Raw genomic sequence first — 15,793 nt, forward strand, 5'->3', positions numbered from 1 at the left:
CCTTCAGTGCTCCTGGCCTGGGGTGCGGGTGGTAGGATCGTGAGAGCCTGGTGCAGCCAGTCACAAGGATCCCTGGGCGTGTGACACTGGGGAGGTCCCACAAAGGGTTAAACCTGCCATGTGGCTGCTGCAACACTCCAGCATCTCCGTCCAGGCTGGGTCCCATCCGTCCCCCGCAGCCCGGGGCTCGCTCCGCCCCACACCCTGCTCCGGACGGGGAGCTGTGTTGATGCTCCTCGTGGGCACCGTTGCCCAGGGGAGGAATCATAGAATCATAGAATATCAGGGTTGGAAGGGACCTCAGGAGGTCATCTAGTCCAATCCCCTGCTCAAAGCAGGACCAAGCCCCAATTAAATCAAAAGGAGCTGGCTGGGGCAAGTGCGCGGTGCAGGGTGGACAGCTCGGCGCCCGACCCTGGAGCCCCAGGCTCAGCCCTCGTCCTTCTCCCCCTCCAGGCAGTGGCTGTCTGGTGAGCTCTTGGCTCACGGCCCTGCCCTCCTTGTCTCCCCAGTGACTTCTCCCAGGGGCCAGCGGGCTCAGTCCTCTTCCCCCTGGAGGGGCGTGCTGGGCTGGGAGATGCCAACCATGGGCTTCCCCATTAGAAGAGGGATTTCTGGGTAAACTGGCTGGTTTCTGAAAGGCAGCCAGCGCCATCAGTCCAGTGCCGCTCTCTGCAGGGCCGGAGGCAGCTTGGATCTGGACTGGAGCCTGAGTTTTGTCCACACAGGACCAGGTTGGCCTGACCTGTGTTAAAGGGGACAGCAGAGCCTTTGCACTGAGTGCTTTCCCCACACCTCCAGGTGCCATCCCAGTCCCTAGTCTCACCCCAGTGTTTGCCCTTGCTGACCCCTGACCCCTCTCTGGCTTCCCGTGTCGCTCTGCAGGCCCTGGCTGTGTCAGTCTCAATGGACTAAATGGGCCCAGAGAGCCCCAGACAGTAACGTGACCCTGTTGCTGTAAAACACAAAGCAGCTAAACAGCTTGCAGGCCTGACTCCAGCGACCTCGGCTTGCTTAGCACCTGGCAAATGCACTAGAAAACTCACACTCCCAGTCTGCAGAGCAACAACGCCGCCCTTCGTGCAGCACGCTGACCACCTCCGCATGCAGCCTTCGTGCAGCACGCTGACCCCCTCCGCACGCAGCCTCCGCTCTCCCCAGCCAGCTGCCGAGGGCTGGTACTGACCCTGGACTCTGACATGAGCAGGAGGTACATCATCATCCCAGGCCGAACCAGAAAGCAAGGAGCTGCTGCTGAGCAGGAGGTGTGAGCCCCTTAGGGTGGGTGGCACATGCTGGAGTGTGGATGGAAGGGAGACAGGTGGGGCAGCTCTGTCAGCAGCCTGCTCCCCAGCACACACAGGCCTGCCAGACACAGACGCAGCCGTGCCCCAGGCCCCCCGGCTAGTGGGTATATGCCCCCTTTCCCTGGTGCACACGCCTCCCCCGACTATACACCCATCTCCCGGGAAGAAGAGAAGGTGCTTTAACTCTCAAGGGACCGTCCGGGATCAGACCAGCCAGGCCAGCCTGCTGCCTCTGACCAGCCCCAGATGCCTCCGGGGCAGCAAAGGTGTGATTGGCTCAGGTGTCCCCTGCCCTTTACACAGCTGGGAGCTGAGGGGATGAAGCCCAGAGCCGTGTTTCCACGCCCTCCACTTGTGTCCTGTTGGCCCCTACGGTTCTGGGAGTCTCCTCTGGCTCCGTGCCGGGGCTGGGTGCTGTTTCTCATCCGCCCGCAGCCTGGTGGGGGCTGCACAACCTGACAGCCCCACCAGGCCAGGCCACTCCACGCTGCGCGGCATGTGTCTTGCAGGTGACATCACTGTGGAAGGGCTGGACAAGCAGCGGCAGCTCCAGACCGGGGAGATTGTCATCATCGTGACGGTGCTGCTCATGTGGGCAGGTGAGGAAAGGGGGAGGGCCAGTGCTCACTGGCCACCACCCAGGGTCCCACCCCATGGGCCTCTGGCCCCTCTGGATTCCATACAGGGGTTGGGCTGGAAGGCAGACATGGGTGTGAAGGCGGGCCCAGGAGATGCAGCGGGCTGTGGCTCGAGTGGGGGCGGGGGGCGGGCAGCTGTAGGTGTGAAATAAGCTTTTGACACCGTCCCCAGTGACGTTCTTGTAATGAACTAGGGAAATGTGGGCTAGATGAAACTAGTAGGTGCAAAACTGATTGCAAGACTGTACTGGAAGAGACGTTGTCAATGGTTCGCTCTCACGCCAGGGGGCATATCCCGCAGGTCAGCTCTGGGTCCAGTACCAGTCCCTGTTTTCATGAGTGATATGTGTAATGGAGTGGAGAGACTGCTTATAAAGTTTGTGGATGACACCAAGCTGGGAGGGGTTGCAACCACTTTGGAGGACAGGATTAGAACTCAAATTGGCCTTGACAAATTAGAGAATTGGTCTGAAAACAACAAGATGAAATTCAGTAAAGACAAGGGCAAAGTCCACGTGCAGTGTTGCTGTAGCCGCATTGGACCCAGGATGTTAGAGATACCGGGGGGGTGAGGTAATATCTTTTATTGGATCAGTGTCTGTTGGTGAGAGAGACAAACTTTCAAGCTTACACTTGAGACCTGAAGGTGGGACAAGAACAATGAACTTAATCTGCAGCAAGGGAGATTTAGATTAGGTTTTAGGAAAAACTTTCTAACTCTAAGAGTAGTTACGCTCTGGAACAGGCTTCCAGGGGAGACTGTGGAATCCCCATCATGAGAGGTCTTTAGGAACAGGTTGGACAGACCCTGTCAGGCACAGTCTAGGTTTACTTGGTCGTATCATAGTGCAGGGGCTGGACTTGGTGAAAGTCAATTGACCCTGACTACAGATAACCAGCTGAGCCATCGAGGCGTCTAGACAGACTTATGTGGAGTGCTGGGGAGGAGCCGGTGGCTGTGGCACATGTAGGTACCAGTGGCGTAGGGAAGGGGAGGAGAGACGCCCTGGAGGCCAAATTTAGGCTGCTAGCAGAGAGACTGAAATCCAGGACCTCTAGGGTGGCATTCTCAGAAATGCTTCCAGTTCCAGGCGCAGGGCCAGGTGGGCAGGCAGAGCTTCGGAGTCTCAATGCGCGGATGAGATGATGGTGTAGGGAGGAGGGGTTTAGATTTATTAGGAACTGGGGAAACTTTTCGGATAGGGGGAGCCTATACAGGAAGGATGGGCTCCACCTAAACCAGAGTGGATCCAGACTGCTGGCACTTCACATTAAAAAAGTTGCAGAGCAGTTTTTAAACTAAGAGATGGGGGAAAGATGATTGCTGCAGAGGAGCATGTGGATCGGACAGAGACTTCTCTTAGAGGAGAGTCTATTGATAGAGATTCTCTAGGTTTTAGGAAGGAGGAGGGGGATGAAAGAGGATAAAGTATGGGCCAGATCAGACGAGAAGATTCACATTAAAAAGAATCTGACACATCAGGAAAGGGCAGACAAATAAACAGTGACAAGATTTTAAAATGCTTGTACACAAATGCGAGAAGTCTAACTAATAAGATGGGTGAACTAGAGTGCCTCATGTTAAAGGACGATATTGATATAATAGGCATCACAGAAACCTGGTGGAGCGAGGACAATCAATGGGACATAATCATTCATAAGAACATAAGAATGGCCGTGTTGGGTCAGACCAAAGGTCCATCCGGCCCAGTATCCTGTCTACCGACAGTGGCCAATGCCAGGTGCCCCAGAGGGAGTGAACCTAACAGGTAATGATCATTGATCTCTCTCCTGCCATCCATCTCCACCCTCTGACAAACAGAGGCTACGGACACTATTCCTTACCCATCCTGGCTCATCGCCATTAATGGACTTAACCTCCATGAATTTATCCATTGTCTTTTAAACCCTGTTATAGTCCTAGCCTTCACAACCTCCTCAGGCAAGGAGTTCCACAGGTTGACTGTGCTCTGAGTAAAGAAGAACTTCCTTTTATTTGTTTTAAACCTGCTGCCCATTAATTTCATTTGGTGGCCTCTAGTTCTTATATTATGGGAACAAGTAAATAACTTTTCCTTATTCACTTTCTCCACACCACTCATGATTTTATAGACCTCTATCCTATCCCCCCTTAGTCTCCTCTTTTCCACGCTGAAAAATCCCAGCCTCTTTCCGGGGTACAAAATATATTGGAAGGATAGAACAGGTCATGCGGGGGGGGGGAGGGGAGTGGCACTATATGTGAAAGAAAATGTAGAATCAAATGAAGTAATAATCTTAAATGAATCCACATGTTCCATAGAATCTCTATGGATAGTAATTCCAGGCTCTAATAAGAATATAACAGTAGGGATCTATTACCGACCACCTGACCAGGACAGTGATAGTGACGATGAAATGCTTTAAGGGAGATTAGAGAGGCTATCAAAATAAAAAACTCAGTAATAGTGGGGGATTTCAATTATCCCCATGTTGACTGGGTACATGTCACCTCAGGACGAAATGCAGAGACAAAATTTCTTGATACTTTCAATGACGGCTTCTTGGAGCAGGTGGTACAGGAACCCACCAGGGGAGAGGCAACTCTCGATCTCGTCCTGAGTGGGGCGCAGGATCTGGTCCAACAGGTAACTGTAACAGGACCGCTTGGAAATAGTGACCATAATATAACAACATTTAACATTCCGGTGGTGGGAAGAACACTGCAACAGCCCAACCCTGTGACATTTAATTTCAGAAAGGGGAACTATGCAAAAATGAGGCGGTTAGTGAAACAGAAATTAAAAGGTTCAGTGGCTAGAGTGAAATCATAGAATCATAGAATATCAGGGTTAGAAGGGACCCCAGAAGGTCATCTAGTCCAACCCCCTGCTCAAAGCAGGACCAATCCCCAATTAAATCATCCCAGCCAGGGCTTTGTCAAGCCTGACCTTAAAAACCTCTAAGGAAGGAGATTCCACCACCTCCCTAGGTAACGCATTCCAGTGTTTCACCACCCTCCTAGTGAAAAAGTTTTTCCTAATATCCAACCTAAACCTCCCCCTCTGCAACTTGAGACCATTACTCCTTGTCCTGTCCTCTTCTACCACTGAGAACAGTCTAGATCCATCCTCTTTGGAACCCCCTTTCAGGTAGTTGAAAGCAGCTATCAAATCCCCCCTCATCCTTCTCTTCCGCAGACTAAACAATCCCAGCTCTCTCAGCCTCTCCTCATAAGTCATGTGTTCCAGTCCCCTAATTATTTTTGTTGCCCACCTCTGGATGTTTTCCAATTTTTCCACATCCTTCTTGTAGTGTGGGGCCCAAAACTGGACACAGTACTCCAGATGAGGCCTCACCAGTGTCAAATAGAGGGGAACGATCATGTCCCTCGATCTGCTGGCAATGCCCCTACTTATACGTCCCAAAATACTGTTAGCCTTCTTGGCAACAAGGGCACACTGTTGACTCATATCCAGCTTCTCATCCACTGTAACCTCTAGGTCCTTTTCTGCAGAACTGCTGCCTAGCCATTCGGTCCCTAGTCTGTAGCGGTGCATGGGATTCTTCCATCCTAAGTGCAGGACTCTGCACTTGTCCTTGTTGAACCTCATCAGATTTCTTTTGGCCCAAACCTCCAATTTGTCTAGGTCCCTCTGTATCCTATCCCTGCCCTCCGGCGTGTCTACCACTCCTCCCAGTTTAGGAGGAGTGGTAGATATGCTGCAAGCTGCATGGACACTTTTCAAAGACACCATAATAGAGGCCCAACTTAAATGTATACACCAAAATAAAAAACACAACAAAAAAAACTAAAAAAAAGAGCCACCGTGGCTTAACAACCATGTAAAAGAAGCAGCAAGAGATAAAAAGGCATCTTTTAAAAAGTGGAAGGCAAATCCTAGTGAGGTAAATAGAAGGGAGCATAAACACTGCCAAATTAAGTGTAAAAAGGTAATAAGAAAAGCCAAAAAGGAGTTTGAAGAACAGCTAGCCAAAAACTCAACAGGTAATAACAAAATGTTTTTCAAGTACATCAGAAGCAGGAAGCCTGGTAAACAACCAGTGCGGCCCCTGGGCAATCGAGATACAGAAGGAGCCCGTAAAGACGATAAAGTCATCGCGGAGAAACTAAATTAATTCTTTGCTTCAGTCTTCATGGCTGAGGATGTGAGGGAGATTCCTAAACCTGAGCCGTCTTTTGTAGGTGACAAATTGGAGGAATTTGTCACAGATTGAAGTGTCAATAGAGGAGGTTTTGGAATTAATTGAGAAACTGAACAGTAACAAGTCACTGGGCCCAGACGGCATCACCCAAGAGCTCTGAAAGAACTCAAACGTGAAATTGTGGAACTATTAACTATGGTTTGTATCCTGTCCTTTAAATCAGCTTCTGTACCCAGTGACTGGAAGATAGCTAATGTAACGCCAATATTTAAAAAGGGCTCTAGAGGTGATCCCAGCAATTACAGACCAGTAAGTCTAACGTCAGTACCGGGCAAATTAGTTGAAACAATAGTAAAGAACAAAATTGTCAGACACATAGAAGAACATAAATTGCTGTGCAAAAGCCAACATGGTTTCTGTAAAGGGAGATCATGTTTTACTGATCTATTCGAGCTCTTTGAGGGGGTCAACAAACATGTGGCCAAGGGGGAGCCAGTGGACATAATGTACTTAGATTTCCAGGAAGCCTTTGACAAGGTCCCTCACCAAAGGCTCTTACATAAATTAAGTTGTCATGGGATAAGACGGAAGATCCTTTCATGGATTGACAACTGGCTAAAAGACCCCTAACAAAGGGTAGGAATAAATGGTAAATTTTCAGAATGGAGAGGGGTAACTAGTGGTGTTCCCTAAGGGTCAGTCCTACGACCAATCCTATTCAACTTATTCATAAATGATCTGGAGAAAGGGGTAAACAGTGAGGTGGCAAAGTTTGCAGATAATACTAAACTGCTCAAGATAGTTAAGACCAAAGCAGACTGTGAAGAACTTCAAAAAGATCTCACAAAACTAAGTGATTGGGCAACAAAATGGCAAATGAAATTTAATGTGGATAAATGTAAAGTAATGCACATTGGAAAAAATAACCCCAACTATACATACAATATGATGGAGACTAATTTAGCTACAACTAATCAGGAGAAAGATCTTGGAGTCGTCGTGGATAGTTCTCTGAAGACATCCACGCAGTGTGCAGCGGCAGTCAAAAAAGCAAACGTGATGTTAGGAATCATCAGAGAATAAGACGGAGAATATCTTATTGCCCTTATATAAATCCATGGTATGCCCACATCTTGAATACTGCATACAGATGTAGTCCCCTCATCTCAAAAAAGATAGACTGGTGTCAGAAAAGGTTCAGAGAAGGGCAACTAAAATGATTAGGGGTTTGGAACGGGTCCCATATGAGGAGAGATTAAAGAGGCTAGGACTATGATTTAACTGGGAATTGGTCCTGCTTTGAGCAGGGGGTTGGACTAGATGACCTTCTGGGGTCCCTTCCAACCCTGATATTCTATGATTCTATGACTTTTCAGCTTGGAAAAGAGGAGACTAAGGGGGGATAGGATAGAGGTCTATAAAATCATGAGTGGTGTGGAGAAAGTGAATAAGGAAAAGTTATTTACTTGTTCCCATAATATAAGAACTAGGGGCCACCAAATGAAATTAATGGGTAGCAGGTTTAAAACAAATAAAAGGACCTTCTTCTTCGCTCAGCGCACAGTCAACCTGTGGAACTCCTTGCCTGAGGAGGTTGTGAAGGCTAGGACTATAACAGGGTTTAAAAGACAATGGATAAATTCATGGAGGTTAAGTCCATTAATGTCAATGAGCCAGGATGGGTAAGGAATAATGTCCCTCGACTCTGTTTGTCAGAGGGTGGAGATGGATGGCAGGAGAGAGATCACTGATCATTACCTGTTAGGTTCACTCCCTCTGGGGCACCTGGCATTGGCCACTGTCGGAAGACAGGATACTGGGCTGGATGGACCTTTGGTCTGACCCAGTACGGCCATTCTTATGTTCTTATGAGCCTGATCTCCCTTCTGTAGCTGTAGCTAAGAGGACTCTGGTGATCCTTGGACATATATGCAAGAGTAAGGAGGTGTTATTTCCTCTTCGCTTTGCATTAGTGGGACCACTGCTAGATACTGTGTCCGGTTCTGGGTCCACCCTTCAAAAAAGATTGCAACGAGTTGGAAAGGGTTCAGAAGAGAGTGACACGCAGTGTGGGTCTGCCTGAGTACACAGACGCACACTTGGGGGCGGGAGCTAACGCGCTATCAGTAACAGCGTGGCCAATGCAGCAGCAGGAGAGATTCTGGCTGGACACCAGAGCTCAGCTCCCAGGCTCGCGAGGTTAGGCTGCTACTGGCCTGCAGTGGGCATCCTGCGATTTTTAGCTCCAGCCCCACTAACGGAAGTCAGTCCCCCCAGGCTGGGAGACCCACTCCCAGCTGCACTGCTGACACCCTGTCTGAGGCCTGGAAAGTGTGCCTCCGAGTGAAAGATTCCAGGAGCCCAACCTGCTTAATGCAGGAGAAGGTTAAGAGGGAGGGGGCTCTTTGGGGCAGTCTACCCAGAGATTCCCAGACTCTAGGCCGGAAGGGAGTCTCATGATTTTCTAGTCTGACCTGCATAACACAAGCTAGAGAACCTGCCTCAGTGATTTCTGCAGCCGGCCCATTACTTCCCATGGAGCTATTAAAAGCACACCCAGTCTTAATGTAAAGACTCCAAGCAAAGGAGAATTCACCACTCCCCTCGGTCAGTCATTCCAATGGACAATTGCCATTTTGCCAGGGTGTGAGGTCTAAGGGGGGCAGGGTAGGGGGCAACACAAGAGCTAGGCAAAAGTTTTAATCAAAATGTATTTTTGATGACAGAGGCTTTATGAAGTAAACCAAACCTTTGTGAACAATGTTTTTTTTCTACGATTTTAGATTTTTTGATTAAATGAGATTTTGTTGCGATTTTTTTTCTTTCTTCTCTTTTTCCTCTGCACATGGTATTGATGAGACTGAAACTGGATACTGCAGCCAGTCCTGGTGTCCACATTTTAAACAGGATGTTGAAAAATTGGAGACCATGCAGAAAATAGCTATCAAATTATTCAAAGGCTGGAGAAAACAAGTGAGAGACTTAAAGGGCTCAATCTGTTTAGTTATGAAAAAGAAGATTACAAGGTGAATTGTCTAATTACCTTCATGGGGAGAAAACCCCAAGTACTAACAGGCTCTTTGGTCTACCAGTAAAAGGCAAATAAGAACCAATGAAGCCAGACAAATTCAAAGGAGAAATTAGGCACAAATGTTTAACAGTGAGGGTGATCAGCCATTGGGACAAACTCTCAAGGAAGCAGTGGAGTCTCATCTCTTGATGTCTTAAAATCAAGCCATGCTGCTTTTCTGGAAAATATTTTAGGGGGGAGTTGTGGGATGGGGTAGGGTGTTGGGGAGTTGTGGGGAGGGGCGGTGTTGGGGGGATGGTGTTGGGGGAGATGTGGGAAAAGGGTGTCGTGGGGAAAGGTGGGGTGCTGGGGGAGTTGTGGGGAAAGATGGGATGTTGTGAGGAAGGGGAGTTGTGGGGAGGGTTGGTGTTGGGGGGATGGTGTTGGGGGAGTTGTGGGGAGGGTGGTGTTGGGGGAGATGTGGGAAAAGGGTGTCGTGGGGAAAGGTGGGATGCTGGGGGAGTTGTGAGGAGGGGTGGTGTTCGAGGTGGGTGTTGTTGGAAGAAGGTGGTATTTGGGCTAATGTGGGCAAGGGGTGGTGTTGTGGGTGTTGCGGGGGGAGTTGTAGGGTGGGGGTGGTGTTGGGGAAGACGTAGGGAAGAGGTGTTGTGGGGAAAGATGGGATGTTGTGGGGAAGGGGAGTTGTGGGGAGGGTTGGTGTTGGGGGGGTGGTGTTGGGGGAGTTGTGGGGAGGGTGGTGTTGGGGGAGATGTGGGAAAAGGGTGTCGTGGGGAAAGGTGGGATGCTGGGGGAGTTGTGAGGAGGGGTGGTGTTCGAGGTGGGTGTTGTTGGAAGAAGGTGGTATTTGGGGCAATGTGGGCAAGGGGTGGTGTTGGGGGTGTTGTGGGGAGGGGGTGTTGGGCAAGATGTAGGGAAGAGGTGTTGTGGGGAAAGGTGCGGTGCTGGGGGAGTTGTGGGAAAGGGTGCTGTTGGAAGTATTGGGGGGAAGGGGAGTTGTGAGGAGGGGTGGTGTTGGGGTACTTCCAGGGGGGTGGTGTTGGAGACATGTGAGTTGCAGGAAGGGCACAGTGTTGGGGGATGGTGGTGTTGGAAGAAGGTGATATTTGGGGCAGTGTTGTGGGCAGGGGGTGGTGTTGGGCACAGTGTTGGGGACGCCCCCTCAAACCATGCCTGTCTCTCCCTGCAGCGGTGATCGCGCTCTTCTGCAGACAGTATGACATTATCAAGGACAACGACTCCAACAACAACAAGGAAAAGACCAAGCCACCCTCAGAGCACAGCACCCCGGAGCGACCCACGGGGGGGCTCCTGCGCAGCAAGGTAACAGGGGGAGTGGGTTACTGGGGGATGGGGTCTGTGTGTGCGAGTCACTGGGGGTGGTCGTGTGGTAAGAGACCTCAGATTTCTTAAGACAAGGAGCAGTTTGGGGCAGGGACTGTCTCTTAGTATAGTCATGGGCAGCAGCCAATGGAAGGGATCCCCGACCCCCATGGCTCTTTGGAGTTAACCCTGGTAATAATAAATATGGGGTAACGGGGCTCCTTTGAGGCTGCCAGTTCTGTTGTTTGTTTAGTGAATTTTAGCCAAGAACAGTGTGGCCGGCACAAGGCTCAGAGGGTGATAATCTCCACCTCCAGCCACAGCAAGCTGCCTGCTCTCTGATACTCATTCTTCTTTGATTACAAGGCCAGAAGGGACCACTTGTGATCATCTAGTCTGACCTCCTGTATGACACAGTCCGTATGACCCCATATCAGCTTATCCATTAGTCTCTTGGGATTGATATCAGGTTGATTGGCCTATAGTTATCCAAATCATCTTGCTCGCCCTTTTTGAATACTGGCACAACACTAGAGTTCTTCCAGTCATTTGGAATTTCTCTAGTGGTCTGAGTTATTAACAATGAACACCAGCAGCCAGAGATCCTCAGCCAACTCTTTTTTTACTCTTCTGTGACAGTTCTCATAGCCTGAGAGCTGATTTTAAAATGTTTATCCCTAATAGATGATTTTTAACATTCTCCCCAGTTACTAATGGCCTGGAAAGAACTTCATCTCCATGTGATACAAGCAGTTGTTATCTGTCTGTCTCAGGGTTTCATACAGCTGCCCATCACCACATATCTGAGCACCTTCCACCTGAAACTCCCAGCAATCGCCCAGTCCCTAGAGACTGGGGTGGCTGGCTCGTCTCATTTTGGGGCAAAATCTCCATTTGGAGAGGGATTTGGGGTTTTTTTTCCCCTAATGTTATTTTCTCTGTGTTGGTCAGTTGGGTTTCTTAGGGGCGTGGGGGGCAGTGCTGGTGGGTTGGGCTTATTGGGGAGGGAAGGGGGGCAGTCAGGGGCAGAAGGGAATGGTAGCAGTGGGTTGGATGGGGAGGGGGTGCAATGTTGTTTATCTGCATTTTTTGCAGGGAGTCAGTTCACCTTGAAGTGCTTTAGTCTCTATTGAGTCTCAAGTTTTATAAAGAAACCACGAGGAGAGGCTAAAGCCAGAGCATGGCACCAGGCCGGGGAGGCGGGGTGTGCGCCACTGCTCCGCCCGTGGCTGGGGTGCACCTGCACTGCTTGGCCCGGCGGGCGGGGGGGAGGATGCTGCCACTGGGCTCATGGAAGAGGGGAGCGCACCCCCCACTTGGCACATCGGTGGAACTCTCAGAAGTGCTCAGTACCCACAACTGGGACCAGATCTCCGAAAGAGCTCAGCACAGCGGATCCCTGTGGCGCTGGGCGCGCTGAACTCAGGAGGAATCTGGTCCTGAGCATTTTGGAAAATCCGGTCTTAATGCTGATTTTTCTCTTGTAGAAAAAGTCTCTATCTGTCAATATCATTGAGGTGTGAGCACAGATCAGCTCTGGATCCGAGGGCCCTGGGAATGCTGCCAGAGCCGAGGAAGATCATGGGATAAAAGGACAACACCAGGCTGCCAGCCTGCAACCCTCAGCATGCAAAGACTTGTTTATCAGAAATTATGCTTCTTCCAAGGCCTTCTCCCCATGAGGGGATCTGCATGGAGACCGTTTGGATGATGCATGCAGAACTCAGCCTCACACCCATCATGTAATCGCCCATGGGCCGCTCGGGAGTCAATGGGGAGCCTGGAACAGCACCGAAAGAACAAACAGCAATATCCGGATTTCAAGGGATGCGGGAGCCTCCTGCTGATGCAGGGATAATGTCGTGGAAGTGGGCTCTCATGGCCCTGTCTCTCAGCAGCTGTTACGTAAACGGCAGTGTGTCCTCATGTTCACGCCTGTTACAGCCTTAGGTGTGGCCAGACCTAAGCCAGGCTGCAGACATAGCTCCAATCACCAGAGAGCCCTAGAAGGGGCCTAGCTCTCATTCAGCGCGCCTGGAGCCTCAGAGGGATTTTCTGTTTGTTTACGGTCCCAGAGAAGTGCCCACTTTCCAGCCCCCTAACCCTGCAAGCCTAGACTGTGGGGCCCACGGAGGTGGAGCAGGTGCTAGCTCAGGAACGGCTGCCAAGAGAACTGATCGGAGCTGGGGAGGTTTTCGCAGCACTCCCCAAAGTCTGGAGTCTGAATTGCAGGATGGCCCCATGCCCCCTGCAGACATGCCAGAGATGGTATCCCAGCCCAAGGAGGCAGGAGGTTGGCTGGGTCACTGAGCTGACTTCAGCTACTGGCGGCTCAGATGAGCTTCCATCCCTTCCCTTAGTATGAACGTGACCACCCCGGGGAGGTGAGGACCTCAGACCAGGAAGGGCCAATGCTGCCTTGTGCTGTGCTCAGCAAACAGCAAACAGGGCCTTGCTGCAGAGACAGCGGGATGCAGGGGAGAGTTCTCCCTATCACATCTCACGCCTGCCCAGTTTGTAGGGCAGCAGGGACGTACCCAGTGCACATAAAAACATATCCCCTGCTAACTGCATTGCCTGGGAGGTCTCCAGGTCACGGTTCAGCTCTGGGTGTGGGAGGGAAATCTAGCACATGTAGCTCTGACTCCTCTCCTCCTCTGCCTCTGGCTCCCTTGGAGGCTTCCAGCATGCAGAAGCTCTGTTCCAGCAGCCCTGGTGCAGGCTACATAGAGCCAGAGTCTGGGTCACTGGGAAACACCCACAGGCCCCAGAGAAATGTGTGTGGCGGGGGAGAGAATACCGTGCTGAATCCCCATGCCCCTGGGGGGCAAAGGCCTCAATGCAAACTGCCTGTGGCCCATCTGCCTCCGCCATCAGGGCCCTGCCCCAGCCCCCTCACTCTGCCAAGGCCTCACTCTTGGTGGCCGCCCCAGCTCTATCCTATTGCTCCTGGCATTGAAGGCTTCACTGCAGGCCCTGCCCCGCTTGCAGCGTGGTTTTAGGTTGGGTCCCTCTGGAGTGTGCGAGGGGGTAGTTCCTTTACACACCAGTGCATGGCCTAGAAGGGGTTGGTCTCCATCCCTAGGGAGATGCTGCTGCTGGAGAGAGACTGTCCCAGGGCTTCCCAGACACACAGCGCCTGCTCTATGTAGGAGACAATGGCGTCAGAGTCTGTGCAGGAGAGCCATTCCTCCTCCCTAAGATGCAACTAGGAAATGTGCTACTCCAGCCCACCCCCATCACAGCACCAGCCCTGAACGTGGCAGAGTTCTCCCCCACCGCAACCCTTTGCAGCCTCCTGTGCCCTCAATGACTGCCTTGGACACGGCCATGACATACAATTTCCAGGCCACCTGGAATCCCAGAGTTAAATCTCTCTGGCAACAGGGACCGGGTGGGCAGGATTCTATGCCTGAATTATTCAGTGTCCGTTCAGTCACAACCCCAGCCCGGCGAGCTCACAGACTCTGGTTCAGCGGGTCTTTACAGCCTGAATCCTTGCCTGTGCCTCAGCTGTCACATAGGGGAAACGCTTCCAGTCCGACAGGGCGATAGTCCCACTCCTGCCGCACTCCCCACGGCTCTCTGGCTGCAGCTGTTACTCCTTCCCCCCAGAGCAGGCAGTGCCCCCGGCCCAGGTTCCCATGGGAGAGGGTGGTGTTTATTCCACTAGGCCCTTCTGCTGGAAAGGAGCTGACCCAAGCAACTTGGAAACACCAATGAAACCCACCAAGTTCTTGTACCCACCAATTAACCCTCAAGTTCAGGGCAGAGGAGTATCCAGGGCGGTTAAAGCTGAACACCTCCTGCTAGCACCCAAACCCCAGGGTCCATGTGGCATCACCGTGGAGTGAATTCTGTCATTTGGAACCAGCATTGCTCCTAGCCAAAAGGCTGAGGCCAAACCAACCCCAGCCTCTCCCCCCCATCTGCCTTCCTCCATCAGAAGAGAACAGAACAGCCTCCACTGGAGGAATGACAGGTTTGTAGCCTGCTCCCCCAGGGGCTGGGATGCTGTCTGTGCAGCCCCAAGGTTAATGAGAATCACAGGATCCAGTGTCTTCCAGGGACTTAAATCTTCAAGCAACGCACTTTCAGGACTCTTCCCTCCAGGTGCTGCTCAGCTCCTGCCACGGGCACACCAGGGGCAGGACAAGTGACTCCCTGTGGCAGGGTCTTTCCAGTAAAAGTCTCTGGCTCAAAGGCAGAAGGGTCGCTGTGGTGGCTAGTCCAGTGTGTGCACAGTGCTTGCGAGCCAGCTGCCCAGGCTGAGGGACAGACCCACTAGCACAGGATGGGATGGTGCTGGCGGGCTGGGCAGGGGAACAGAGGAGACACAGAGGTTTTGATGCAGGGCAGTGACAATGGCAAAATGGGGGACAGCAGAGGCGGTACTGGAGCTGAGGGATGGGAGTCCCATGGGCTCTGCTCCTGGATTTTTCTTCAGCTCTGCAACAGCTGGCTCCTGAAAGAAGAACGGCCTCCCCTTCCCAGCAGCTAGAGTGTCTCATGCTCCCACCAGCCACCTTCAGCACAGACCCGCTCCTGGGGGCAGGGCAGTTCTGGAGACAGCACACTTCTCCCCTTGGGGAGCAGGCCCTCCGCCATCTGTCCATGCCCATCAGGGAGATGGCCTCTGCTTCTCTCCAGACAGCATGGGCAGTGACCAGAACTGCTGCCTGGCGGTCTCTGCTGATGGCTGGAGCCCAGCGACAATGCTGTTCCTGGCTGAGTCACCTGGAGAGAGGGGATCTCTCCCTCCCCTCACCCCCCCCCCCCGGTCCTGTTGCATGCATGCTCACTCTCACATATATGCACAAGAAGCTGGCGGCCCACCCTCTGCTGTTCTCTTGTCATTTGCCAGATCAAAGTGTGCTGGTGATTCCTAGCAAGCGTAGCACTTGCTATCCCATCCTACCCCACACTTCCCTTGCACAGGACATCAGCCCAGGCTGGGTCCCTACTGGAAGCTGCTGCCAGGAGTCCCTATTGGGGAAAGTGATTCACCCTTTGCCCCCCCTCCCCTAATTGTCCCATTGCTCTACAGGGCCTTGAAGTGGGAGAATTGACCCTCCGTCTTTGCAGCTCCATGGCACTGGTTGGGGCTGCCTGACCACCTGCACTTGGCAGAACAGTAGTTTGACAGAGAAATGGGGCTGGCGGCTGAAGAGGGAACAGCAAAGGCCTTGTTTGCTCCCAGGATGGAGTCTCAGAGAAAATGGCAGCAAGAGACACAAGATGCAGGATCCAGAGCACAGAGAACAGAAACCTGCACAAGCTGTTCTCCTCATGGGCCAGGAGCAGGGCTCCCGCATCTGCGCTGTTGGGAGGGGAATGCTGGAGGACACCAG

General features: G+C 51.8%; 1 protein-coding gene across 3 annotated transcripts in view; it reads left to right on the forward strand.

Moving 5' to 3' along the window:
• Positions 1-15,169, forward strand: part of FNDC4 (fibronectin type III domain containing 4) — a 54,397-nt gene extending 39,228 nt beyond the window's left edge. For 2 of the 3 annotated variants that reach the window (XM_084623129.1, XM_084623128.1), the window contains 3 exons: positions 1,817-1,906; positions 10,309-10,442; positions 11,930-15,169. In XM_084623129.1, the coding sequence (XP_084479255.1) occupies positions 1,817-1,906; positions 10,309-10,442; positions 11,930-11,965 (260 nt within the window). In that variant the 3' untranslated portion in view covers positions 11,966-15,169. Of the gene's footprint in view, positions 1-1,816; positions 1,907-8,950; positions 9,065-10,308; positions 10,444-11,929 lie in introns of those variants that run through there. The other variant, XR_014710813.1, reaches the window with a different exon arrangement.
• The last annotated feature ends 624 nt before the right edge of the window (positions 15,170-15,793 follow it).

This window comes from Lepidochelys olivacea (assembly GCF_965140295.1).
Source record: "Lepidochelys olivacea isolate rLepOli2 genome assembly, chromosome: 3".
Lineage (NCBI taxonomy): Eukaryota > Metazoa > Chordata > Testudines > Cheloniidae > Lepidochelys > Lepidochelys olivacea.